The sequence below is a fragment of the Cetorhinus maximus genome, chromosome 4 (assembly GCF_964194155.1).
Source record: "Cetorhinus maximus chromosome 4, sCetMax3.hap1.1, whole genome shotgun sequence".
Classification (NCBI taxonomy): Eukaryota; Metazoa; Chordata; class Chondrichthyes; order Lamniformes; family Cetorhinidae; genus Cetorhinus; species Cetorhinus maximus.
The window spans coordinates 73,192,789-73,218,157 of NC_135882.1; the positions used below are offsets into that span (position 1 = coordinate 73,192,789).

Consider the following 25,369-nt stretch of genomic DNA (forward strand, 5'->3'; position numbering starts at 1 on the left):
TTGGCTTGCTGCATTGTTCCAGTGAAGCCCAACACAAACTGGAGGAACAGTACCTCATCTTCCGACTAGGCACTTTACAGCCTTCCGGGCTGAATATTGAATTCAACAACTTTAGATCTTAAACTCCCCCTCCCCCCACCAACCCCACCCCGTTTCTCCCCCCTCCCTTTTTTTTTCAATGATTTATATAGATTCTTCTTTTCCCACCTATTTCCATTATTTTTAAATCTATACCTGTAATGCCTGTCAGTCTTTCCACCCCACCCCCACTAGAGCTGCACCTTGAGTGTCCTGTCTTCCATTCTTAATTAGCACTTTTCTTAGACAATATCACCACCTTCAACACCTCTTTGATCCTTTTGTCTGTGACATCTTTTGATTATCTGCTCCTATCACTGCTTGCTTATCTCCACAATCACCACACCCTCAACTTCTCTCCCCCCGCTCCCCCCACCTTAAACCAGCTTATATTTCACTTTTCTCCTAACTATGCTTCAGTTCTGCCGAAGGGTCATGAAGACCCGAAACGTTAACTGATTTCTTCTCCACCGATGCTGCCAGACCTGCTGAGTTTTTCCAGGTAATTCTGTTTTTGTTAAGGTACTGTTATGCTTCATTCTGCCCCACTATATCAGAATAGGACACAAATAAACACCCTTGAACTTGAAGATGGTTTATTGCAAATTAAAAAGCTATATTCTATCTGCCAAAATGAACTTATGACTCCATGAAGGATTGTCTAGGTTGGGTTGGTGCAAAACTTGCTTCTATTCATTTGGGAAGCCAATGCTGGAAATTAGTAATCAAGCGAAACTTACAGCAGTCTTATGACAGAGTAATAAGCATTCCAAAATAGGATGGATCCAACACTGCAGAAGCAAATTCTGAGCTTCAGTATTAACAGATTCATAACCCTCAATATCAGTAGGTTCAAGAAAACTACCTTTTTATTAAAAAAAAGGTGTCAACTCTTGCAGTGACAAACTAACAAGGTGGCACCTTTGACAGTGCAGCACTCAGTATGGAGCATCAATCTTGGATGTGTTCAATTTCTGGAGTAGGTCTTGAAACCCAGAATTTGACGGAGGCTACTGCACTACCAACTGAGCTAATGCTGATACAAGGAAGTATTTACTACAGCCATCTTCCTCTTTAGTCTCTAATTCAGGTGACATCTGCAAAGTTTTTGATCAAGTTAAAACAGCCTTTAAGCCAATCAAGAGCTAGAAAATTAAACATTCCACTTTAAACCCGAATGGACTAACTCAGACAACTGTATTGTGGCAGACTAAGAATCAAGTTAAAACATTTTAGGTCCAATTACAGTACATGGCAGGAGGCAGTGACATATTGGTATTAATCAGTGGACTAGTAATCCAGGACCTGGGTGCGAATCCCACCACGGCAGTTGGAGGAATTTGAATTCAAAAATGTAGAATTAAAGTGTAATGATAGCCATGAAACCATTGCTGATTGTCATAAAAACCGATCTGGTTCACTAATGTCCTTTAGGGATGGAAATCTGCCATCATTACCTGGTCTGGCCTACATGTGACTCCAGACCCACAACAATGTGGTTGCCTCCGAAACGGCCCAGCAAACCACTCAGTTGTAATGCACTGCTACTAAGTCTTTAAGGAATGAAACAGACAGACCACTCAGCATCCTCAGTGCTGTCGACCCTGCAAGGTACTTACTGACATCTGGGGGCTGGTGCCAAAATTAAAAGCCATCTTAGACTAGTCAAGCAACAGCCAGACAAGTCATACTCAAAAATCATACCTTATAGACAATGTCCCAGGCATCACCATCCCTGGGTTATGTCTTGTCCCATTGGCAAGACCGATCCTCCAGGAGATGGCAGTGACACACATAAGAGGGAGTTTCCCTGGGAGTCCGCAAAATAGACTCTGGACCCCATGAAGTCTCATGGCATTAGGTCAAACATGGGCAAGGAAGCGACCTGCCGATTACCATGTACTGTTCCCCCACCCTCAGCTGATGAATCAGTACTCCATGTTGACCACCACTTGGAGGAAGCAGAGAGGGTGGCAAGGGCACAGAATGTACTCTGGGTGGAGGACTTCAATGTTCAAGAGTGGCTTGTAGCACGACTGCAGGCCAAGCCCCAAAAGACATAGCTGCTAGTCTGGGTCTGTGGCAGTGGTGAGGGAACCAACAAGAGGGAAAAAACACACTTGACCTCCTCCTCAAATTTGCCTGTTGCAGATGCTTCATTAACTTGCTCAGAACAAGATTGGAATGGAATGCACTGCCAGAGTGTGACTGTGTATATAAAAAAAAAAGTTCCTCATGTTGCCTCTGGTTCTTTTGCCAATCACCTTAAATTGTCCACTGGTTCTTGATCCTGTCTCCTATCTACTCTGCCCAGACCCCTCATGATTTTGAGCACCCCCATCAAATCTCAACTTTTTCTCCAAGGAAAACAGTCCCAGCTTTGCAAATCTATCATGCATCTCAAGTCCCTCATCCTAGAAGCATCCTTGTAAGTCTTTTCTACACTCATTCTAAAGCTTTACATCCTTCTTAAAGTGCAGTGCTCAGAATTGGACATTATAATCCAGTTGAGGCTGAACCAGTGTTTTACAAAAGGAAAGCCATAATTTCCTTGTTTTTATACCCAATGCCTCTTAAAGCTCTGGATTAACTGCTTTCTCAATCTGCTCTGCCACCTTTAACCACTTGTGCACATGGATACCAATTACCCCCAGGTCCCTCTGCTCCTGCACTCATTTTGAATTGTATCCTTTATTTTATATTAATTTTCCTTGCTATATCTTCCAAAATATATCACTTCACACTTCTCTGCATTAAAAATTTCATCTGTCATGTGTCTAACCATTCCACCAGCCTGCATGTCTTTTGAAAATCAATCACTATCCTCAGTTCACAACGCTTTCTTGTGCCAGCTACAAATTTTGAAATAGTGTCCTCTACTCCAGTCTAGGCCATTGATACAGAACATAAAAAAATGCTCTTAATACTGACTCCTGAAAAACATCACTGCCCTCAGTCCAAAAAAATTATCCACACTGCTCTTCCTGTTACTCAGCCAATGTTGAATACATTAGGCAGTCACTTTTATTTCATGGGCTTCAAACTTACCTAAAAAAAAGTTTAGTTAAATGTAACTTACCTTAAACCCATGCTAACTTTCCTTAACTAATCCACATTTGTCCAAGTGACTTTATGTTATTCCAGATTACTTCTAAAAAGCTCCCTGACCCATCTGCCAACAGGTTAAATGGATATCTGAAGTTGCTGGGCTTTTCCTTACACTTTTTGGAAGTTGGGTGTAACATTTGCAATTCTCCAACCCTCCATGCACACCATCCATGTATCCAATGAGGATTAGAAGATTATAGCCTGTGCCTCTGCAATTTTCCACACTTCCCTCAGCATCCTTGGATGTATCCAATCTAATACATTCTCCTTATCAATTTAAGCCCATCAAATCTCTCAATAACCTCTGCTTTCACTGACTTTGGCAGCATCAGTTTCCTTGATAAAGACAGATGCAAAGTAATCACTGGTCACATGAAATAGATGTTTGATTAAGCAAGATATTAAAGTTTGGCTGGAACAGAGTGGGTACAGTTTAAGATCAACCTCAAATACACATTGGAAGAATCAAATGTTTAAAGCAGATTCTGTAAAGAATCAAAAATCAAACTAGTCTCTACAAAGCCATTGCATCACATTAGATTTTCCTTGCTGGATCCACCCACTAGGACCAGTTAAGGCTTAGAACCAAGAATAAAATTTTTCATCTTGCAAGATTTTAGGATTCCTACTGCCCAGATCACAAGCACAAATTTTAGGCAAGAGAGTAAATATGATCCATGTTATCAATTTACAGTGTGTGGTGCACAGTATAGCATTCACTAGCCCTGTAGTGGGCAAAACAAAAACTTGTTGCCTTGAAGGCCCAACTAAATTGTTAAAGTTCAGACCTACTTTACATCATGGGTCAATTCTTCTTTCAGATATTTATGACATTACAAACGATTAAATGAAACGAGCAAGGATGTATGCTTATCAGTCTGAGAATGTTGATTGAGCAATGTTTACCTATTCCTTGGTATTCTAGCTGAATGGTCCATGTTACCATCTTGTAAGGGGTGTACGGTGAGAGACTGAGTAACTAGCGAATTAGGTTCACGTATTAAGTCCTTTTCAGGTTTTAACTATAGATTAAAAAGTAAGACCTGATATAGTACTAACCTTCAAGTTAGGATAGCTTGAAATAGAACTGCCTGGAGTGGCAGTTCTGTCAGTCAATCACCCGAAAGCAGTTGGTTCAAGTGGCGTTAATTACTGTAGCAGGAAGCTAAACTAACTAGTGACTCAGAGGGTCTATAAAAGAGACAGGCTTTTCAAACTGCACCATTAGTAAGGGGCACACAAGGAGGATGGAGACTATGCTGGAGTGAGTAGAGAATTACTAAGATAAAAGCAAAATACTCTGGATGCTGGAAATGTGAAACAAAAACAAAATTTGCTGGAAAAACTCAAGTCTGACAGCATCTGTGGAGAGAAAGACAGAGTTAATGTTTCAAGTCCATTCTGAAGAGTCATACAGACTTGAAACATTAACTTGGTCTTTCTCTCTACAGATGCTGTCAGACCTGCTGAGTTTTTCCAGCAATTTTTGTTTGAGTAGAGAATTACATTCAAATGGAAAGAGATTCTCCATAGTTAGAGAAGTTAGGTACCAAATTAAGCAGAACCTCTGGATTATTATTGGAGCCACATGCAAATTGGTATAGGGCAAATAACTTGAGACAGATGAATGTGTGGTTCAAAAGACGTGTGAGACAAGTGGGTTCCAGTTTGTGGGGCACTGGCACCAGTACTGGGGAAAGCAGGGGCTGTACTGTAGGGACTGTCTACACCCAAACTGTGCTCATCCGTCAATCAAAAAATGGCATAACTCAGGAAGTAGAGGGCAGTTTAAACTAAACGGGGAAGGGGGGGGGGAAAAAAGAGAGAAATAAAGCTTGGGTAGATGTGACAAATCAAGGAGTGGATTCAAGGTAGGACACCATAATAGTAATACGGGACTGACGGACAACCTAAAAATACACCAAGTCAAGACTAGATGTTACAAAGATAACAAAAAAAGGTAAAACTAAAGGCTCTGTATCTGAATGCACATAATATTCATAAACCAAATGAATTGATAGCACACAATGAAGTAAATAAATATGATCTGATAGCCAATACAGAGACATGGCTGCAGAGTGACAAGGATTGGGTCCTGAATATTAAGGGGTACATGCTATTCAAGAAAAATAGGAAGCTGGGTAAAAGGTGGAGAGGTAGCACAGTTGATCAAGGATGGCATTGTTGCAATAGTTAGAATTGACCTTGGTTCATGAGATCGGGATGTAGAATCGGTTTGGGTGGAGATGAGGAATAGGAGAAAGAAGTCACTAGTGGGAATGGTCTACATGCCCCCCCTGCAACAGTACCCACAATGTAGGACAAAGTGTACAAGAAGAAATATTGGGTGCTTGTGCTAAAGGGACAGCAATAAACATGGGTGATTTTAATCTACATAAACTGGAAAAGTCAGATTGGCAGTAGTAGCCTGGATGAGGAGTTCTTAGAATGCTTGAGAGTTTCTTAGAGCAGCATGTTCTGGAACCAACTAAAGAGGTTATATTAGACTTGGTATTGTGTAACGTGGCAAGATTACATCCAGTTTGAAAGGGAGAAGAGTGGGTCTAAGACTAGTTTTTAAAAAAAAAAACTAAACTAAGGGCAACTACGTAGGTATGAAAGCTGAGCTAGTGAATTGGGATACTAGACTGGGGATAAAGAAGCAACAACAGACATTTAAGGGGAAAATTTCAGAATACTCAATTTTTCTTTATAGAAGGAATATACTTAATTCTAAGGGGAGGATCCACCATCCATGGTTAGCTAAAGTTAATGAAGGCATCAGACTTAAGGAAAAAGCATATAACTGCACAAAGATGAGTGGCTATTGTAGAAAGAAAAGTCATGGTGTGGGGGGTAACATATTAGCAAGGATAGAAGATTGACTAAAACAAACAAAAATACCTGGAAAAACTCAGCAGGTCTGGCAGCATCTGCTGAGAGGAACACAGTTAACGTTTCGAGTCCAAATGACCCTTCAACAGAACTAAGTAAAAATAGAAGAGAGGTGAAATATAAACTGGTTTAAGGGTGGGTGAGACAGGTAGAGCTGGATAGAGGGCCAGTGATAGGTGGAGATAACCAAAAGATGTCACAAAAGGACAAAGAGGTGTTGAAGGTGGTGATATTATCTAAGGAATGTGATAATTAAGGGTAGAAAGCAGGACAAGCAAGGTACAGATAGCCCTGGTGGGGTGGGGTGAAGGAATCAAAAAAGGCTAAAAGGTAGAGATAAAACAATGGAAAGGAAATACATCTAAAAATAATGGAAATAGGTGGGAAAAGAAAAATCTATATAAATTACTGGAAAAAAAAAAGAGGGGGATCAGAAAGGGGGTGGGGATGGAGGAGAGAGTTCATGATCTAAAATTGTTGAACTCAATATTCAGTCCAGAAGGCTGTAAAGTGCCTAGTCGGAAGTGGAGGTGCTGTTCCACCAGTTTGCGTTGAGCTTCACTGGAACAATGCAGCAAGCCAAGGACGGACATGTGGGCGTTAGAGCAGGGTGGCGTGTTGAAATGGCAAGCGACAGGGAGGTCTGGGTAATGCTTGCGGACAGACCAAAGGTGTTCTGCAAAGCGGTTGACTGTGAAGATTGACTGTCTGAGAAATCAGTAGGCATAAATCAGTCTGTCAGATTGGCAGGATGTGATGAGTGGAGTCCTGCAAGGTTCTGTGCTTGGGCTCAACTTTTTACCATTTATCAATTACTTGGAGGGGAGTGAAGGCATAATAGCCAATTTGCAGATGACAAAGATAGGTAAGAAAGTAAGTTCTGAAGACAACATGGGGGAGGTTGCAGATAGATATAGATAGGTTGAGCAAGTGGGCAAAAATCTGGTAGATAGAGTATAATGTAGGAAAATGTGAAGTTGTTCACTTTGGCAGGAAAAATAAAAAAAGCAGAGTATAAATGGAGAACAGCTGCAGAATGGAGATGCAAAGAGATCTAGGTATTCTTGTGCAAGAGTCAAAATTAGTATGCAGGTACAGCAAGTAATTAAGTAGTAATAAAGGATAGCATTCCATTAGCCAAGAGGAATTGAACATAAGGATTGAATGCTTCAGCTATACTGGGCATTGGTAAGACCACATTTCCAATAGTGTGCAGAGTTTTGGTCTCATTTAAAAGGAAGGATGTAAACATGTCAGAGGCAGTGCAGAGGAGATTTACTAGAATAATAACTAGAATTAGTGGGTTGTCTTATGAGGAAAGGTTTAGCTCGTTTCCAGTAGAGTTTAGAAGAGTGAGGGATGACTTGATTGAAGTATACAAGATCCTGAATGGTCTTGACAAGGTGGACATGAAAAGGATGATACCTCTTGTGGGAGAGTCCAGAACTAGGGGCACTTAAAATTAGGGGTTGCCCTTTTAGAAAGGAAGAGAAATTTGAGGGTTGTGCAACTTTGGAACTCCAAAGGCATTAGAGGCAGGGTCATTGATTATTTAAGGCAGAGGAAGAGATTCCCTAGGTTAGAGGTAGATGGGAATGGGGAATTCTAGAACAGATCAGCCATGACCTTCTTGAACAGTGGAATAGGCTTGACAGGCTGGCTGATTCTTATTCAATTCACCCCATTGCACTGCTTTTCAAAAAAAGCCCAGCAAATTTCTCCTTTCCAAATGAATACTTCATATGTTCCAAAGAAAATGCTAATTATGCACTAGGAATAGTGAAACTGCAAGGCTCTCCCTATTGAAAAGCAGTTTTGTTGCCATGAAAGAAGGAGAATTAATGTTTATTATTTCCAATGTACACAGTTGCACTACAGCCTGGCCAGGCTACTTACCCGTTTAGCTTAAAGTAGACATCTGCTCAAAAAAGTAGGAACTATTATTGCAGAATTCTCTACAAGCTAAAAACACTTTAAACAAGTTTTTAAAAAAAAAAAATTTCCCTAGATGAAGTATCTTTAAGTTTTGAAAGATCTTCAAATTATCTTGCAACAAGGATTTCTGTGCAGTTCAATTTGAAAGTAGTACATGAATAAAAGCATTGCTCTACAATAATTGTAGAGGTTTGTCCAAAGTTGCAGGATGCTGTAATTTGCAAATAGATTTAGATTTAATCAAGTTAGTACACTGAAGCTCAAATTACTTTGCAGCTACAAACACTTCTGCAAATTACTACAAATACTAGATCAGATGTATGGGCATTATCTGCTTGCTAGTCAAAGCTGTTTTCTTCTGACCCCTTAATTCCTCAGTCCATCTGTAGCTGCCTGTTCTTCCATCTCTCCCAAAAATATAGGGAGAAGACTAGACCATTTAGCTCCTTAAACCCATTCAGATTATAGCTTATTTGTACCTCACTTTTGATCCATAAATGCAGTCATATTGATGGTTTAAAAACAAAAAGGGCACCAAGTTGACTTTTGTTTTCATTAAATCAAAAACATACAAAAAGGATGTTTCAGTAAGAATGAAGATTAGTTTGAGAAAATAAATTTAACAGTTATTGAGTTTGTGTAAGAAAAACTGCAGCAGTGCCACTCAATGGTCAAAGTATGTAGTTGCATGGATATTTAGATACAAGTATATACAATTAATTATTGAGGTATAAATGTTTTTGGGATGCATCTTTGCCCTAATTATCACAGTACCACCTAATTTAATGGGTGCTGCAAAGGGAGCTCTCTCTCTCCACTCCATGTTGGCACCTCTTTTCCTATGCTACAGTTCTTTGGGTTGTGGGTCATATTGCTTCAGTGGCAAGATTGCAACATGGGGTTACATGTATATGCTCTTCAGAATGCAAGGGATGGCAGGCAAGAGGGACAAAGTAGGCTTATACTAATAGTTAAGGAAATTTAGTGTTGTCACACTTTGATCAGTGGGGAATGGCAGAAGAAAACACTATGCATGGTATATACTGTTTATTAGGTCATGCTGTACCTCGAGAGCAATCTACTGGGATTTTCAAAGCTGATTTTGCTCCATTGTGCTTCTCCAGACTTACTTCAGTTTTGTTGTGTCACAAGGGTCTAATAATTCACTAAACTACATTTCCATGTTGGATGGGGAAGTATACATTGTGCAGGATATAGAATTTATGGGGGCATGGGGAGGAGAAATAAGGTTAATAGGGTTCAGTGAAGGTGATTTTATGATTAGAAGTGGGGATGTTTGCACAATGTTCCACACCATTTACGACTCCTCAGATATTAAAGCAGCAAGACCGAGACAGTCAGGCCAAGTTTAGATAACATTCACACCACACAAGTGCCAGGCAATGACTATCTCCCCTTGACATTCAATGACATTACCATTGCTGAATCCTCCACTACCAACATCCTGGAGGGTTACCATTGACCAGAAATGGAACTGGACTAGCCATACAAATACTATGGTAACAAGTGCAGGGATCAGAGGCTTGAAATCCTGCAGCAAATATCTCACCTCCTGACTCCCCAAAGCCTGTCCACCATCTACAGGGCACAAGGAGCGTAATGGAATACTTTCCACTTGGCTGGATGAGTGCAACTCCAACACCACCCAAGCTTGGTACCATCCAGGATAAAGCAGCCCACTTGATTAGCACCCCATCCACAAATAAGCATTCACTCAGTCCACACTGACACACAGTAGCAGCAGTGGGTACCATCTACAAGATGCAACGCAGGAACTCACCAAGGCTCCTTAGACAGCACCCTTCAAGCCCACAAGCTCCCTCCCGAACAGGTTGTACAACACCACATGACTGCAGCGGTTCAAGACAGCAGCTCACCATCGCCTTCTCAAGGTGATGTAGGGATGGGCAATCAATACTCAACTAGCCAACGACTCCCACAACCCATGAACGAATAAAAAAACTGCACTCTTTGGAGCAGAGGTCATCAGCGTTTGGTTGCAAGAAAACCCAATCTCGTTCAAGACTAATTAATGAATGAAGTGTCGAGGGGAACAGGCGGTTTTATAATCGACGTTGAAAATTCGTTTTACCCAAAACTTACCTTGAGCCAAATAAAGGCAAGTTTTTGATTCATGCTCCCCAAAATATACGCAAGCAGAAATACTGTACTTGAAAACGCGGCACAACTCCGTTCCTTTAGGGGGTCCATAATTGTGTCCGTTGTCGAGAACTGCGAAATGTACTAATGCTTTATACAAAAGGAGCCTTCACCACATTTTGGAATAAATCTACAATGAAGTGCGGGTTACTTTACAAAGTGGTTTTCCTTTTAAAAGTTGCGCATATTACAAATACAGGTCATGATGAAAATTACCCACGGATCTCGATTAACAGAGGCTCAGGCTGTATCATCTCAGTAAAGGCTCCAGTAGGAAATCGAACAGTTCGGATGGTTCAAGAATTAAGTGGATGTTGGATTCACGTCAAGAAATCCAAATTTCAACCGTGCTGGAGGAAGATCAAGTTCTTCCCACAACCTATACCATCATTTCCAAATTCTAGCCCCATTAAAAATCGCATATGCTTTGTTAAAAAAGTAGAGTAGAATAAAGTTGATAAGTAGCAAGTGTTGGGTTTCCCAGCATTAACTAGCAATAGGCCTGTTGCTTTAAAGAGAGTATTGATTACCCGCGTTTATAATAGTGGAAATTGACTGTAAAACTTATTTACTTTGTGCAAATATTTCAGTGCTTGGATCGATAAGAAAATTGTTGTGCTAACGTAATATCCGCAGTTATGTATTCATTAACAACTGCGATTTAAATTCAGAATAGTTTTATCCAATTCAACAATCGGGATCTTACAAATAAACCTATAAAACTTTAAGCCTTCTGCGTTTGAACACCGCTTCGTTTGTTCCCCCTTAGCACGGGAGGCTGTTCGGCAAGGAATAAATTATCCAAAGATCATTTCTACGGGGCGAACGCTCTTGTTAAATTTACAGTACCCATATTAGGGGCAGCAGCTCATGACCGGAAACCACTCACTAGAGGAATCATCGAATCTCCAGGAACCGCTATGAATCACGAAGATCAGTATTAAAATAAAGTGTTTTGGTACAGTAAATACAACATGGGTTAGTTAGTAAAACCTGCGCGAGAGCACAGACGTAGCAGAAACAAGGTCACATTAACCATCAATACTGAAGTAATTAATATCCAATTTAAAAAAAACTTAGCATCGGCACTGCGATTTCGAGCGGGATATTGCCGCTATGTAAAGTTGTATTTTGTAGTGTTCTTTCTTATGCCTTTCACTCAATAGCCATGTACTGTGGTGTGTCAACACCGCATCTCAGTAAAACTATGAAACTTATGTCGCGCAACTCAATATACTTGAATCACGAGTAGCTTCAAGTACAATGAAAGTCAGATGATGGCAAATACATTTAAGTGATGCACTTTTTCTGACAGATTTGTGCCAAGTACTCAGCAAACTTTAGTTTACGGGAAAAATAGTATTATGATGGATAAGGTTACCAACAGCAGCCAAGTAATTAACTATAAACTTTCTCAGCTTTTCAAACTCACCCAAAAGTGAGCGTGGCAGTTGACCATCATGGTCCTCTCGATAAGTTCATCCGGACATTCGAGAAGATGATGCCCGGACACCACACCTGCGTTATTGACCAGCACCGTCACATCTCCGATCTCTCTCCTCACCAAGTCGGCCGTCCGGTAAACGCTGTCCCTTTTACTCACGTCGCAAGTGTAAGTGTACACTCGGGCGCCCAGCTGCCGGACCTTCTCAGCAGTCTCTTCGTTACTTTCCTGGTTGATGTCCCACAGCACTAAGCTGGCTTTCCTCTCGGCGAACTCCAGCGCGAAGAGCCTGCCGAGCCCGCTGCCGGCTCCCGTGATCAGGCACACCTGATCGCACACGCTCTTCTCCTTGGGCTTGATCAGCCATCGCGCCGCGGCCAACACGAAAGCCCAAAGCACTTTGAAAGTGACAACGAAAAACTCTGCGACGATATTCATGGCTGGCGTCGGAAGTAAAAGGCCAGCCGTTCAAGCAAGGACCGGGCAGTGAGTGTAGATGATTAAATGCTGCAGCTCCCCTGGTGTCGACTTTATGTCCAGACACTGCCGCCTCCTCCTGACTCTGATCATCTTCAATCCGCGTCACCCTTTAAATAAGGAACCTGCACGGCCCTCCCCGCGGCCAAGGACCCCGCAAACCCGGGCTACTTCTGTGCTGCCACCCCTGACTGCAACGATCGTGTGATATTTTTCCTCATTTGTTTTATAACAGATGTCAATTCAAAAAACCAGACTAATATTATTAAAGACATTGAAAACCCTGTTGTTGTATCGGCTCAGGCAGCAATAGGGACAGAGGCCAAAGGCAGGCTTTAAAGGTCCTCCGCGCATGCGTTGCTCCCTTTTCCTCTCCCAGGCTGTGGTGATAATGGCGGACGCAAAGTGAGTGTCGAGTGAAGCGTATTAATCCGAATCCATCCGTAGTTAAATTTCAGTTGTGAACGCTATTTACCTATGGGATATTCTCGTGTGATGAGCCAGCCGTGTATTATACGCTTTTTAAAGTTTAATGGTTTGGACATGGCGTGATGATGTGCTTGTCCAGTCCCGAACCCTTCTGTGCACTCGGGTTACATTGTGCCCGGTTCAAGCTTTTACTTATTGTTTTATTGTAAAGGCTCTTGATTGATCCGATTAACTAACCAAGATTTTAGATATAGTTTTTTTTCTTTTTTTTTGAAGCATCTTTTGTACTAGTGGGTATATTAGCTACAGATATTTGTTTAGCGTCTTCACGGTTAGGCTGTGGCCTACCAGACATAATAAGAAAACAGCTATTGCTGTATCAGGGTGTGTGCACATTGTTTAACATCTGCATCAAATCAAGGGCGCAGAGATGACAGTATTGAGAGTATTAATTTATGGTAAAATAACCTCACCACCTCCATCTGTTTCCTTTTTAACCAGAGAGAAGAAGGTGCCATCTGTCCCTGAAAGCCTTTTGAAAAAGCGCCAGGCGTTTGCACTCATGAAGGCCAAGCGCATTAAGCGTTTGTTGGTAGAAAAGAAGGTTTGTTGAGACATTTCGACCTATCGGACTATAGCTGTACTTCAATCATGCATGTTTAATAAAATTGTGACGTTATAAGTTATAAGTTACACTAATAATCGTGGAAATATTTATGCCTATGTACTTAACAGTCAAAGACTCTAAGCATTCCTAACCATAAACTTGGTAGTATTTTCTGTGGTCTTTCATAATTTTCATCTTGAATTCACCTGTTTCCCAATGTAGTATATTAGTGAAAAGGGCTGTCTATTCATGATAAATTATACATGGTACAAAAACTAGGGATCCGGGGATTGCATCCTTGTAGAGGGTTAATTTTGACAGCAGTTGTTATGCTTTGTAAACAAGGCAATTGGTGAATTGCTCAATTACAGAATAATTTTAGTGCCTCTAAAGTCATCTATGGCTCATGTTGGTAGCACTATTGCCTCTGATTCAGGAGGTTCTGGGTTCAATTTCCATCTGGATTTCAGCACAGAACTTAAGGCTGATAGAATGCAGCATTAATTGGAGGGTGCCATCCTTTGGATGAGATGTTAAACCGAGGCTCTGTCTACCACCTCAGGTGGACATCAAAAGTCCCTTGACACTACTTTGAAGAACTGGGGAGTTATCCCTAGATTTCTGGCCAATATTGAACCCTCAATCACATCATAAAAACAAATGATCTGGTCTTTATCACATTGTTTGTAGGAGCTTGTGCTCAAATTGGCTGCTGAGTTTCTTACATTAACAATGGTGACTGCATTTCATGTAGGCTGCATTTGAGATGACTGGTTTCCTGGAACGGTGCTATACACATGCGTCTTTTTTCTCTCTTCCTAATCATGAGACTAATGTGACATTGTAAATATTATTTGAATTCTGCTATATGGTAAGTTCATGCTCTGCAAAGAGTTGATCATGTTACTTGTCACAAGTAAATTTAAAGATTGACAAAACTTCAGTTGTGTAGTAAATGATGATGACTGCAATTATGGTGAGATGGTGGTGTGATGATAATGTCACCAGGCTAGTAATCCAGAGGCCCAGGTGAATGCTCTGGAGACACCGGTTCAAATCCCACACTGGCAGCTGTTGGAATTTAAATTCTGTTGATAAAATCTGGAATATATAAAGCTTGTTTCAATGATGGTGACCATGATAACAATCATCGTTGTTGTAAAAGCAAACTAACGTCCTTGAGGAAAGGAAATTGCCGTTCTCACCCAGTCTGGACTACATATGACCCCAGGCCCACAGCTGTGTGGTTGACTCTTAACTGCCCTCTGAAATGGCCAAGCAAGCCACTCACAATACAGTCGATACAGCAAAAGGGTTTTCAATGTCTTTAATATTATTAGTCTGGTTCTTTGAATTGACATCTATTATAAAATTGGGGGCAATTGGGGATGGGCAACAAATGCTGGCCTTGCCAGTGATGCCCTCATCCCACGAAAGAATAGTTAAGATTTTTGGACACTTTGCATGTCTTAGTTTATATGGCTGGAAAATGATGATAATGTGAAGTAGCACTGTTTGTATATGGGTGCCTTCAGTACTTTCAGTCTATTTTTTTTGGAAGGTTACTTCTGGGGGTGGAGGGATGAAGAAAATTTTATATAACGTGATCAATTTGATTATTTTATACTAATATGGAGTACAATGTACGCCATGTATATTTAGAACATTTTGATCAAAAGTATGCTTTTTTTAAAAAAGTTAAGAAGAGTGACGAGAAAACTAATCTACAAGAGGGCTGAGTGTTACCACAAGGAGTACAAGCAAATATACAGACGCGAGATCCGCCTTGCCAGAATGGCACGCAAAGCTAATAATTACTATGTCCCTGCTGAACCCAGGCTAGCTTTTGTGATCCGTATTAGGGGGTAAGTGTTAATGCATACTTATTTGTCAATTTAAAAATAGGTTTATCTAATTTTTTCAAGCCATTACAAATTGATAGCAAATAAACAACTACTTTTAAAATAAAATGTCCCTTTATCTTGCTAATTTCTGTCCTTGGCTTCACAGCATCAATGGTGTAAGCCCTAAAGTCCGTAAAGTGCTTCAGCTCCTACGACTGCGTCAGATCTTCAATGGAGTGTTTGTGAAACTGAACAAAGCTTCGATCAACATGCTCCGTATTGCAGAGCCATACATTGCATGGGGGTATGTGATTAGAAAACAAGCAATTATCAAAAGTGAAACTGTATTCTTTTGGTATAAAGGTGAAATATAATATGCTGTCAGTGTGAAACCAGGTATGATATTTTCTGAATGGATGCAGTTAGTGATTTATTATACCAAACCTCAAGCAGACCTATGCGGCGATTGCAGCCTGCAAATGACAACACTTATCTCCTTTTTTCCCCCCGAAGTTTCTGTTTTTGATCACTTCCATCGGAAAAATTTCTAGTCTTCTATAATGACCAAAATTCACATTCTTTATATGTAAAATGAAATGCTTTCCTGATGGCATTAACAACATTCATGTTCCATGTTATTAGGCACCCCTAGTACTTTGGCAATCTGGCTATCACTAAGCCATGGTGAAATTCAGATGTTAATGGCTTCTAATATCAAACAGAGTCTGATTATTTCACCACCCAACATTTCACAAGTTCCCTTCCAGTGGAGGTTACTGGACAGCACTCGAGAAATAGGGACCCTTGCTGTTTTATTTCCTCTCACCATACCAATGTGCTGAGGCTGTTGGTTTGTGCCATAGGTGTCAGTCTTAGCTCAGCAGTAGCACTCTTGGCTCTGAAGCAGAAGGTTGTGTGTGTGCTCAAGTCCCATTGTGACTCAAACACATAGTCCAGTCTCAGGTTTTTATTCTACACTGAGACTGCTGCATTGTTGGGTGGTCTTTGATCTTTTGATTGAGACATTCTACCTCTAGTGTAGATTCCAAAAATACCGTGGCACTATTTGGCAAACAAGGGATATATTCCCTGTTGTCTTATGCATTATTTTTCAGCCAAAATCACAAAGTTGATACCTACCTGATCTTTGATCTCACTGCTGTTTATATGACCTTCCTCTGTGCAAATTAACTACCTTGTTTTCCCTTAATTACAATACTCATGAAACATCAGAAGTACCTAATTTAACTGTGAAGCAGTTCTGGATGTCCTGAGGTTGTAAAAAGGATAGTAAAGTGTGTGCTCTTACTTGCCTTTTTTCTTTTTCTTGTTTTTACCTTCTCTCTTTTCCTGGCTAAAATCTGTGGCATGCTGAATCACTGGGGGACATCTGGTTGCTTTTTTGTTTAAGTTCTGCTCAGTATGATTCACTTATCAGTACTAAGTGATATCAAGTCAGATATAGAAACACAAATAGCACTGAATTGCTGGGCTTGGGTCAGATTGTTGGCTTGTCAGTTATACGTTGGCGAATACTGTATTAATACGTACTTAGGAATAGGAATCAAGGGGAAAACATTCTGCTGGTTGGAGTCATACCTAGCACCAAAGGAAGATGGTTGTAGTTGTTGGAGGTCAATCATCTCAGTTCCAGGACATCACTGCAGGAATTCTTCAGGGTAGTGTTCTAAGCCCAACCATCTTCAGCTGTTTCATCAATGACCTTCCTTCCATCATAAAGTTAGAAGTGGAGATGTTGGCTGATGATTGCACAATGTTCAGCACTGTTCGCAACTCCTCAGACATTGAAGCAGTCCGTGTCCGAATGCAGCAACACCTGGACAATATCCAGGCTTGGGCTGACAAGTGGCAAGTAAAATTCATGCCACACGAGTGCCAGACAATGACCATCTCCAACAAGGGAGAATCTAACCATCACTTCTTGATATACAGTGGCATTACCATCGCTGAATCCCCCACTGTCAACATCCTGTGGGTTACCATTGACCAGAAACTGAACTGGACTAGCCATATAAATTTTGTGACTACAAGAGCAGGTCAGAGGCTCAGAATCCTGTGGTGAATAACTCGCCTCCTGACTCCTCAAAGCCTTTCCACACTAGGCACAAGTCATATGGAGTGTGATGGGATACTCTCCACTTGCCTGGATGAGTGGAGCTCCAGCAATATTGTTGTTCCTTCACTGTCACTGGGTTAAAATCCTGGAGCTCACTCCCAAACAGCACTGTGGGTATACCTACACCACATGGACTGCAGTGGTTCATGAAGTCAGCTCACCACCTCTTTTGAAGAGAAATTAGGGATGGACAATAAATGTTGGCCAAGCCAGCGACACCCACATCCCTTGAATGAATTTAAAAAGACTTCTTGTGATGAGAATATTTCAGCCTCGCTGGTTAAACATTGCTTTCAAAATAAACAAGGGGTGTTGGTTGATTTGTCATAGCAAGGGTCTAAATATGTCATTTAAGTAGATACAGAACTACATTTATATTGGTTGAAACCATTTGTCCTTTGGAGATTTATTAATATGTGCACTGGGAGTTTAACCAGGAAATGGTATGTCATGGGATGGTGACATTTTTAAACAAACGTTATTCCTTGTATTAATTTCCTAGATATCCAAATCTAAAGTCTGTGCGTGAATTGATCTACAAACGTGGCTTTGGCAAGATCAAACATCAGCGCATTGCTCTCACTGACAATGCATTGATTGAAAAGCAGCTCGGTAAGGTTATTTTTATTTAGTTGGTACTGGAATACTTTGATAAATGTGTATGTTAGAATTTTACAAATTGTGCAATTGTTTTTTTCATTATAGTGCTTCACCTTCTCTGATATTCTTACTACTACACTAACTTATGATTTCCCCAACCAAGTAGGTAGTTAGAGGATTTTTATACACAAGCCTTCAGAAGTGCTATTGGAAGTTTAGATTGGTTCCACTTGGCTATTTCTTGATCCTTTTTATGCCAATGATGTGTTTCAAAGGGACAGAAATGAGTCAATTTACAATACTACTCTGCAAGCTAGTATCCCTAATGTGTTTCTTATCCAGACTACTATGTGGACTGTTGGACTCTTGAGATATTCTTTTCTGACTATTGAGTGAAGGTTTGCATAGAATTTAAAGCACCAAAGCAAGCCATTTTCCAGCAGGTCTGTCAGCCTTGGCTCAGTTGATAGCATCTCTTCTCTGAGTGAGAAGATTGTGGGTTCAAGTCTCACTCCAGCAGTGTGCTGACACTATAGTGCAGTACTGAGGGACTGTTGGAGATGCCTTTTTCAGATGAGATCTTAAACTAAGGTCCTGTCTATTCTCCGAGGTGAATGTTAAAGATCCCATTGCATTGTTTCAAGAAGAGCATGGGAATTATCTTGGTGTTTTGGCCAATCAATCCTCCAATCAACATTACAGAAACAGATTATCTGATCATTATCATATTGCTGTTTGCTGTGTGCAAATTTGCTGCCACATTTACTATGTTACAACAGTGACTACACTTCAAAGTGCTTTAGGATGCCCGATAGCCCTGAAAGACACTAAATAAAGGCAAGTTTTCCTTTATGCTTCCATGTGAACTTCCTCTTGACCTTCATTAAACCCATCAGCATGTACTTTTATTCCTTGGATAAAAGCAAAATACTGCGGATGCTGGAATTCTGAAATAAAAGCAAAATGTTGGAAAAACTCAGGCCTGACATCATCTGTGGAGAGAGAAACAGAGTTAACATTTTGAGTCAGTATGACCCTGAAGAAGGGTTATTATTATCTGTTGGCATTGCTGTTGCATATTTTATTCATCAGTCTCCTAACGTCAATTGATTTAAATATTCTGGGAATTGGGTAATGTTATGCAAACATGAATTGGGAGCCGGAGTAGGCCATTCAGCCCCTCGAGCCCAAAATGGTCCTCTTATTCATTATGAATGAATGCCAGTAAGCAATATTTGATGTAAAGTTGACCTCATGAAACCTTATAATATGTGAGTAGGCCAGACCTTTACCTTTGACTTGATTGTGATAGCCAAACGGTTCGCTATATTTCCACATTAAAGTCATCAGAACATCATAATTACTTTTATATAGTGCTTTAACATAATAACTATAATGTTCTTAGGTGCTTCACAGCCTTGCAAAGCAAAATTAGACATTGAGCCGCATAAGGTGATATGGCTGATGGCCAAAAGCTTGATTGAAGAGTTAGGTTCTAAAGGAGGAAATAAAGGTGCAGAGTCAGAGGTCTAGGAAAGGAATTCGAGCTAGGCAGCTGAATGCATGGCCACTAGTGGTGAAGCAACTAAAATCAGGGATTTTCAAGAGGCCAGAATCAGACGTGCTCCTTTATCTCTGAGAATTATGGGTGTGCTGGAGGAGATTAGAGGCGAGGAGGGGTGAGGCCATGGAAGAGATTTGAAACAAGAATGAGAATTTAAAAATCTATCTTGACCAGGGAGCCATTATAGGACAGCATGCACAGAGGTGATGGATGACCCGGACTTGGAGTAAAGGCCCAGACAGCAAGTGAGAGACTAGCCAGGAGTATGTTGGAATAGTTGAGCCTAGACGTCCAGGAGCAATTTTACTTCCTTTTACAAGTTGCCCTTAGTGGATCTTCTAAAGGAGTATATTAATGAGCTCAATGTAATTGACTGTAAAACCACCTGGTAACATGCTGCATACTTAGTTGTGGCAAAAAGACTATTACTGATTCTTCACATGTATTGCTGACTAAAACTAGCGACCCTGGGAATCAATGTTATCAACATGCTATATAAACTAATTTATGGCTGCATTTGCTGCCAGTGCTGTGCATGTGTGGCCACCATTTTTATAGGGGGCATTGTGGAGCAGGGTGTATGTGAGGTCATCACTGGCCCTGGATTTGCAAATATTGCAATGCTGGCAGCATCATGTTAACACTTTTAAGAATCCCCTCCATCCACACCACTCCCCAAACCTCTCAGAGCTGTAGAGAGCAAGTGGCAAATGGGACCCACTCCATTCACCCCCAATTAAAATGACACATCATGTTGGTGTCTTTTTAGAAATTTATTAAAGATGAAATATCAAAGGAAATGGTGGTGGTGGAGAGAGAGAGCGAGAAAGCAGGAGAGACAGGGCAGGGAAATGGCCTCGCCCTGAGTGCCCACCCTCCGAGGGGCTCAGGAAGTGTGGAAATGTTTGAAATTTCAGACCAGTCGTTTAATTAGTTCGGAGAGATGGTGCACCTGGCTGCATTTTTTTTTGTGGTACAAATTATTTTGGGGATACGTGGGCAATCAATTAAGATACATTATTAAATGTTTGGAGACTGTTGAATAGAAGCTGTCATCGTTTATGAGGGTGGATTTGTGTCTCCTGCAAATGATGCCATTGGATTCTGCACATGTGCTGATAAGTGCACGTGTGCAGATAGGTATTGGTGGCCATCTTGTATTGGCAGGAGATGGTATTAATTTATTGATTATCTCGCCTGAGTTGTCAGGTAGTAAATGAACAGCCCAAGGCAGCAGCAAAGGGACAAAAATCAATGTGGAATGGGATCAGTGAGAATTCATTAATGGTCTTAGAAGTTAAGTAAAGAAGCAGGGCAGCCCACTACAATCGTCGTGTTGAGTGGTAATTGTGTGGGAGAAAGGTTCATTTTCTAACTAGTTTAAGGTAGCAACCTGAAGTCAATTACCATGCCCATGGCTCTTTTATTAGAGGAGGCTGTGGAGAGCGAACCTCCCAGCAGGTTGTCTGCTTCATGTGCTGGTTGGATTTTTGTCTCTGGGAGCGACTCACTCTGGCAGAAGATTGTCATCCTCAATCAACAGGTTGTCAGTTCCTAGGGTAATGGTACAGACAAGTCTTGCCTCAAAGCACCAACTACCTCTGTTACAACACATGCATATTGTAGGAAAAAAAAGAAAAACAGCTCTGTCAACATCTGTTAAAGACAGGCTAACATTTCAGTTGAACATCCATTTCCAGGCATTGAAGTTGCTAAAAAATATTACTTTGTGCAGTTCTTGGACACCAAGTCCACCTTTATTTAAGATTTTCAATAAGACCATGGCTGACCTGATGATGGTTTTAACTCCACTTTCCTGCTTGCCGCCCATGACGCTTGACTCCCTTGTAGATCAAAAATCTGAAAATATTCATTGACCCAGCCTTCACTGCTCTGTTGAAGAGAATTCCAAAGACTCATGACACTGAGAGAAGAAATTCTTCCTCATCTCCGCTTTGAGTGGTACAACCCTTATTTTTAAACCGTGCCTTCTGGTTCTAGATCCCCTCACATGGAGAAGTGTCCTTTCAGCATCTACCCTGTCAAGCCCCTTCAGCACCTTGTATGTTTCAAAAAGATCACCCCTCATTCTTAACTCCAACGAATATAGTCCCAACCTGCTCAACTTTTCCTCATAAGACAATTCCACCATTCCAGGAATCAGCCTAGTGAACTTTCTCTGAACTGCATACAATAAAATTATATCCTTCCTTAAGGAAGGAGACTGAAACTGTACACAGTACTCTAGATGTGGTCTTGCCAACGCGCTGTACAGTTGCAGCAAGACTTGCTTACTTTTGTAATAGGGATGTAATAGGTTTTCAGGAAGTGAAAAAGAACACAAAGGGACGCCTGTGGAAGACAGGAGAGATTACAGGATAAAAAGAGTTGGTGGTGCAGGGCCAAAGTGGGTGGTAATGAGACGAGTAAAGAAACAAAAAATGTGTCTGTAGGAGGTGTGAATGATAGAATGATGAACAGATACAGTGCAAAAGCAAAAACGCAAAAGACAAACTGAAACCTGCAAAGCAGAAGGGCAACAATTAGTGCAGGGATTACAGTTTGGAATTGTTCTCCAGAAGACCGTAGAGTGCCTAATTGAAAGATGAGGAACCTGTTTTTGTTCCTCAAGGTTATCTTGAGTTTCATTGGAATACTGCAGGAGGCCAAGGACATGGAGGTCCATGTGAGAGAAACATGGAGAATTAAAATTATAGGTGACCTGGAAGCTTTGGGTCATGCTTGCAGAGTGAATGGAGGTGTTCCAAAAAGCAATCACCCAATCTGCATTTTTTTTGTTCCACTTTATTTTGAGGGGGTGGGAGGCAGAGATGGATTATTATAATGGATATATTTGATCCTAAAGTGGAGCATAATGTAAACAGAATCACAATTTTAATAAACCATGTGTATTTATTACGTTTTAAGCAAAGAAGTGTTCCTATTTTTTTCTTCCCGCTATTTATCTAAAATAAACAAGAATTGAGGGTTACCATAAGAAGTACAAACAAATGTACAAGTATGCAAAGTTAATGTTGAGCAAACGAGATGATGGGTTTCTCCTCTTCCAGGTTGGAAAGGATATCCTGGTTTTAAACACTTGCTCACTCACTTTTCCAGAATTGCTTTATTCAATCCAGGGTTGCATGGAGTCGGAGCTTATCCCGACAGGCAATGGGCTCTAGGCAGGGTACACCCAGGATGAGACGCCAGTCCATCACATGGCACACACTCATGCACACACACTAAGGGGAAATTTAACTGTAGCCAAACCACCTAACCAGCACGTCTTTGGACGGTGGGAGGAAACTGGACACTGGGAGAACATGCAAGCTCCACGCAGACAGACACCCGAGGTCAGAATCGAACCCGGATCCCTGGAGCTATGAAGCAGCAGTGCGAACCACCCACTAGTTTTATACTGATCTCCTCTGTTATAAGGTTTGCAATCCATTTTCCCCATTCTTGTGGCCAAGAGGCTAGTCAGCCTGCTTCTGCATTATTGCATGACCTGAACCAGTATAGAAGGCAGACAGGAGGGTCCCTCTAGTACAGTTTCCTCTTTTAATGATGCACTTATGAAACATTTCCAGATAACATATGAAAGCAAATTATTGTGAATGATCCATTTATTTATATTTCAGGAAAATATGGCATAATTTGTATTGAAGATCTGATCCATGAGATCTACACTGTTGGCAAGAACTTCAAAATGGCCAACAATTACTTGTGGCCCTTCAAGCTATCCTCGCCACGTGGTGGCATGAACAAAAAGACAACACACTTTGTTGAGGGTGGTGATGCTGGTAACAGAGAAGACCAAATCAACAGAATGATCAGAACTATGAACTAAAGGTAAGCTGCTCATTTATGCTTTTTTTGAGAGGGTCTTTGTGACTGGGAGTAGAAGTGTTGCAATTCATATTGAAACATCTCTTGCACTTAGTGAATTTAATCATGGACATAATAATGCTCACATTATTTTGATCACAGAACTTGATGTGAATAAGTACTAAGTAACTGAGTGCTGGGGAAGCTTTCTGGAATTTCATATACCATTTTTTGAAAGAGTGATTTATCTTTGGTAGCAAATTAAGTGTGTGAATAAAGCAACATGAAATTTCTTATCCTTGTTGCAATTCTCTTTCACGTTGACATCTAATTGCAAATAAAAGATTTTAATAAAATGTAACCAACTAAATATTTGAGTTCTATAAATGTAATTTATTGAAAAGATAAACACCAGGAATTGTGGTATTGCACATGTGCAGATTTTAGATTGTAAATTGAAAGCCTAATCAGTATTTTCTGGAGATGTCTGAACAGCACCTCTGAGCACCTATAGCTATGTCCTAAAAGGTTTGATCATAATGTTCAGGGGCTGAATGAAATATGTTGAAAGCTGAACAAATGTACTATTGAGTTTAAATTTTAAATATTCACAAAACAAATGCTGATTTTGTGATTAGATGAATGGATTGTGAAAGCAAAACTTGCTGGGGCAGGTGGGGTCTAAGTAGTATATTAGATTAGTATATCATATCCAAAGCTCTGGGAATAGCTGTGAGGTTGCTGGGGCAGAGTATGGGAAAGGATTATTCTGCATCTGGCTGCAATTATAACTGACTTGGTTGAGTCTGGTGCTAGTTTATAATGTGTTCTTTTCAGTTAGTTTGGGGACTGGGGAGAAACTCTTATACAAGTGGCCACATAATATTTTCTAAGGTGGGTGGTTATTGATGAGTCTAAAGGGGAATTGAGAGCCCCACCTAATTGAAAGCTACCTTTACAACTGTTCCTCCACTAACAATTTTCAATCCTTGCTTGGCCAGAGATGCTGGTAATGTAAAGCATATTCTGCAATTTCCAAAGCCACACAGTAATAAGTGTGTTCTGGTCCAATTGCATGACAAGAGGCCATCTGGTACAAAAATGTATAACTAACTTGGTTGGCAGCAAAATGTTTTGCGCAGCTGAGGCGTATGGGCTAGTGATTAGAATAATATACTAACATTGTTTTTTTTATAGCTAAACTGAACTGAAGTAACTTTGATTTGGTTGATCAGGAATTTGTGTCCAATTTTATTATTGCTATGCAGTTTTTGTCTGGGTGGAGTTCATCATTTTAAATATAACATCAGTGTCTATACCACTCAAGCTATTAACATTCTGAAGTTTTTTAACACAAGGATTTCATAATACCCAAGAAAACTTAAGCATATATGACAACAAAGAAACACTAGTATTGCATATTAAGGAGTAACACGTTTACAGTTGTAGTAGAGGAGACATTGCAATGTGTTCATACAATTTAGAATGAAGCATGAAACAAACATTTGTTTTATAGGATAGGGGTGGGGAAAATGTTTGAGATTTAATGGCACCCCAAAGGGCAAAGGCAGCTTGTTCTAGTTATCCCTGTCATTGTAAAAGGAAGTTGGGGAGTCTTTGGAGGAAGAGAAGGGAATAAAGAAGAAGCATGGGTGTGTAATTTTTGAACAAATTATTCATGTCACTAATGTTGACTGCTAACTGTTTCTGACAAAAGGGATTTCTAGATCTTTGCCAGATGCAGTGTAGTCCACTTTCTGCCCAAAGCCCAGGAAATACTGTCACTAAGTTTGTAATTTTTTTTCTACTGCTTAAAAGTTTTTTTTCTCTTCTAGGTAAACCACAGATGTGAAATTTCCACCATGTTCTGTTAAATAAAGGAATTATTTACGCAATTTTTTGTCCAGGACTCTTGTTTGCAAGTACAGTAGAATTTTAAATTGAGAGGCATGCCATCTAACTACCAAACTCATGTTCTCATGTTGAAAGTATGGGGAATGAAAGTGGAAAGCCTATGATTTTGGAATTGGCACAGGAAAATTTTGCAAGAATACACTTGTAAATTCATGAGGGAAAATAAGATTTAACCCCCATTTCTAAATTTAAATCAATACTTCACCGGTACTCCTTAATTATACAACTCAATAATTTTATGTTAATATCTTGAAATGAAGAACATTTTTTCTGCTTTTCAGCCTGTTTATTGATTTGAAGTCAACTCAACAATTTTATATTAATA

General features: G+C 40.4%; 2 protein-coding genes across 2 annotated transcripts in view; one reads left to right on the forward strand and one right to left on the reverse strand.

Annotated features, from left to right (window-relative positions):
* LOC144679692 (retinol dehydrogenase 10-like) overlaps positions 1–12,222 on the reverse strand; it is a 93,973-nt gene extending 81,751 nt beyond the window's left edge. The window contains exon 1 of the mRNA XM_078540325.1: positions 11,630–12,222. Within this exon, the coding sequence (XP_078396451.1) occupies positions 11,630–12,079 (450 nt within the window). The 5' untranslated portion in view covers positions 12,080–12,222. The remainder of the gene's footprint in view (positions 1–11,629) is intronic.
* Positions 12,223–12,398: 176 nt separating this feature from the next.
* Positions 12,399–25,025, forward strand: rpl7 (ribosomal protein L7). Its single transcript, XM_078540326.1, has 7 exons — positions 12,399–12,523; positions 13,049–13,151; positions 14,853–15,019; positions 15,165–15,302; positions 17,638–17,747; positions 22,944–23,154; positions 24,966–25,025. The coding sequence occupies exons 1-6, from the start codon at positions 12,471–12,473 to the stop codon at positions 23,150–23,152; spliced, it is 780 nt and encodes a 259-aa protein (XP_078396452.1). The 5' UTR covers positions 12,399–12,470; the 3' UTR covers positions 23,153–23,154; positions 24,966–25,025.
* Positions 25,026–25,369: the final 344 nt, after the last annotated feature.

Excerpts from the sequence above, each read along its gene's own strand:
- rpl7 (XM_078540326.1), top strand. The coding sequence starts at position 12,471 with ATGCGTTGCTCCCTTTTCCTCTCCCAGGCTGTGGTGATAATGGCGGAC. Across the intron at positions 13,152-14,852 it reads GTTTGTTGGTAGAAAAGAAG|TTAAGAAGAGTGACGAGAAA; the intron begins GTTTGTTGAGAC and ends TTTTTAAAAAAG. Across the intron at positions 15,020-15,164 it reads TTTGTGATCCGTATTAGGGG|CATCAATGGTGTAAGCCCTA; the intron begins GTAAGTGTTAAT and ends TTGGCTTCACAG.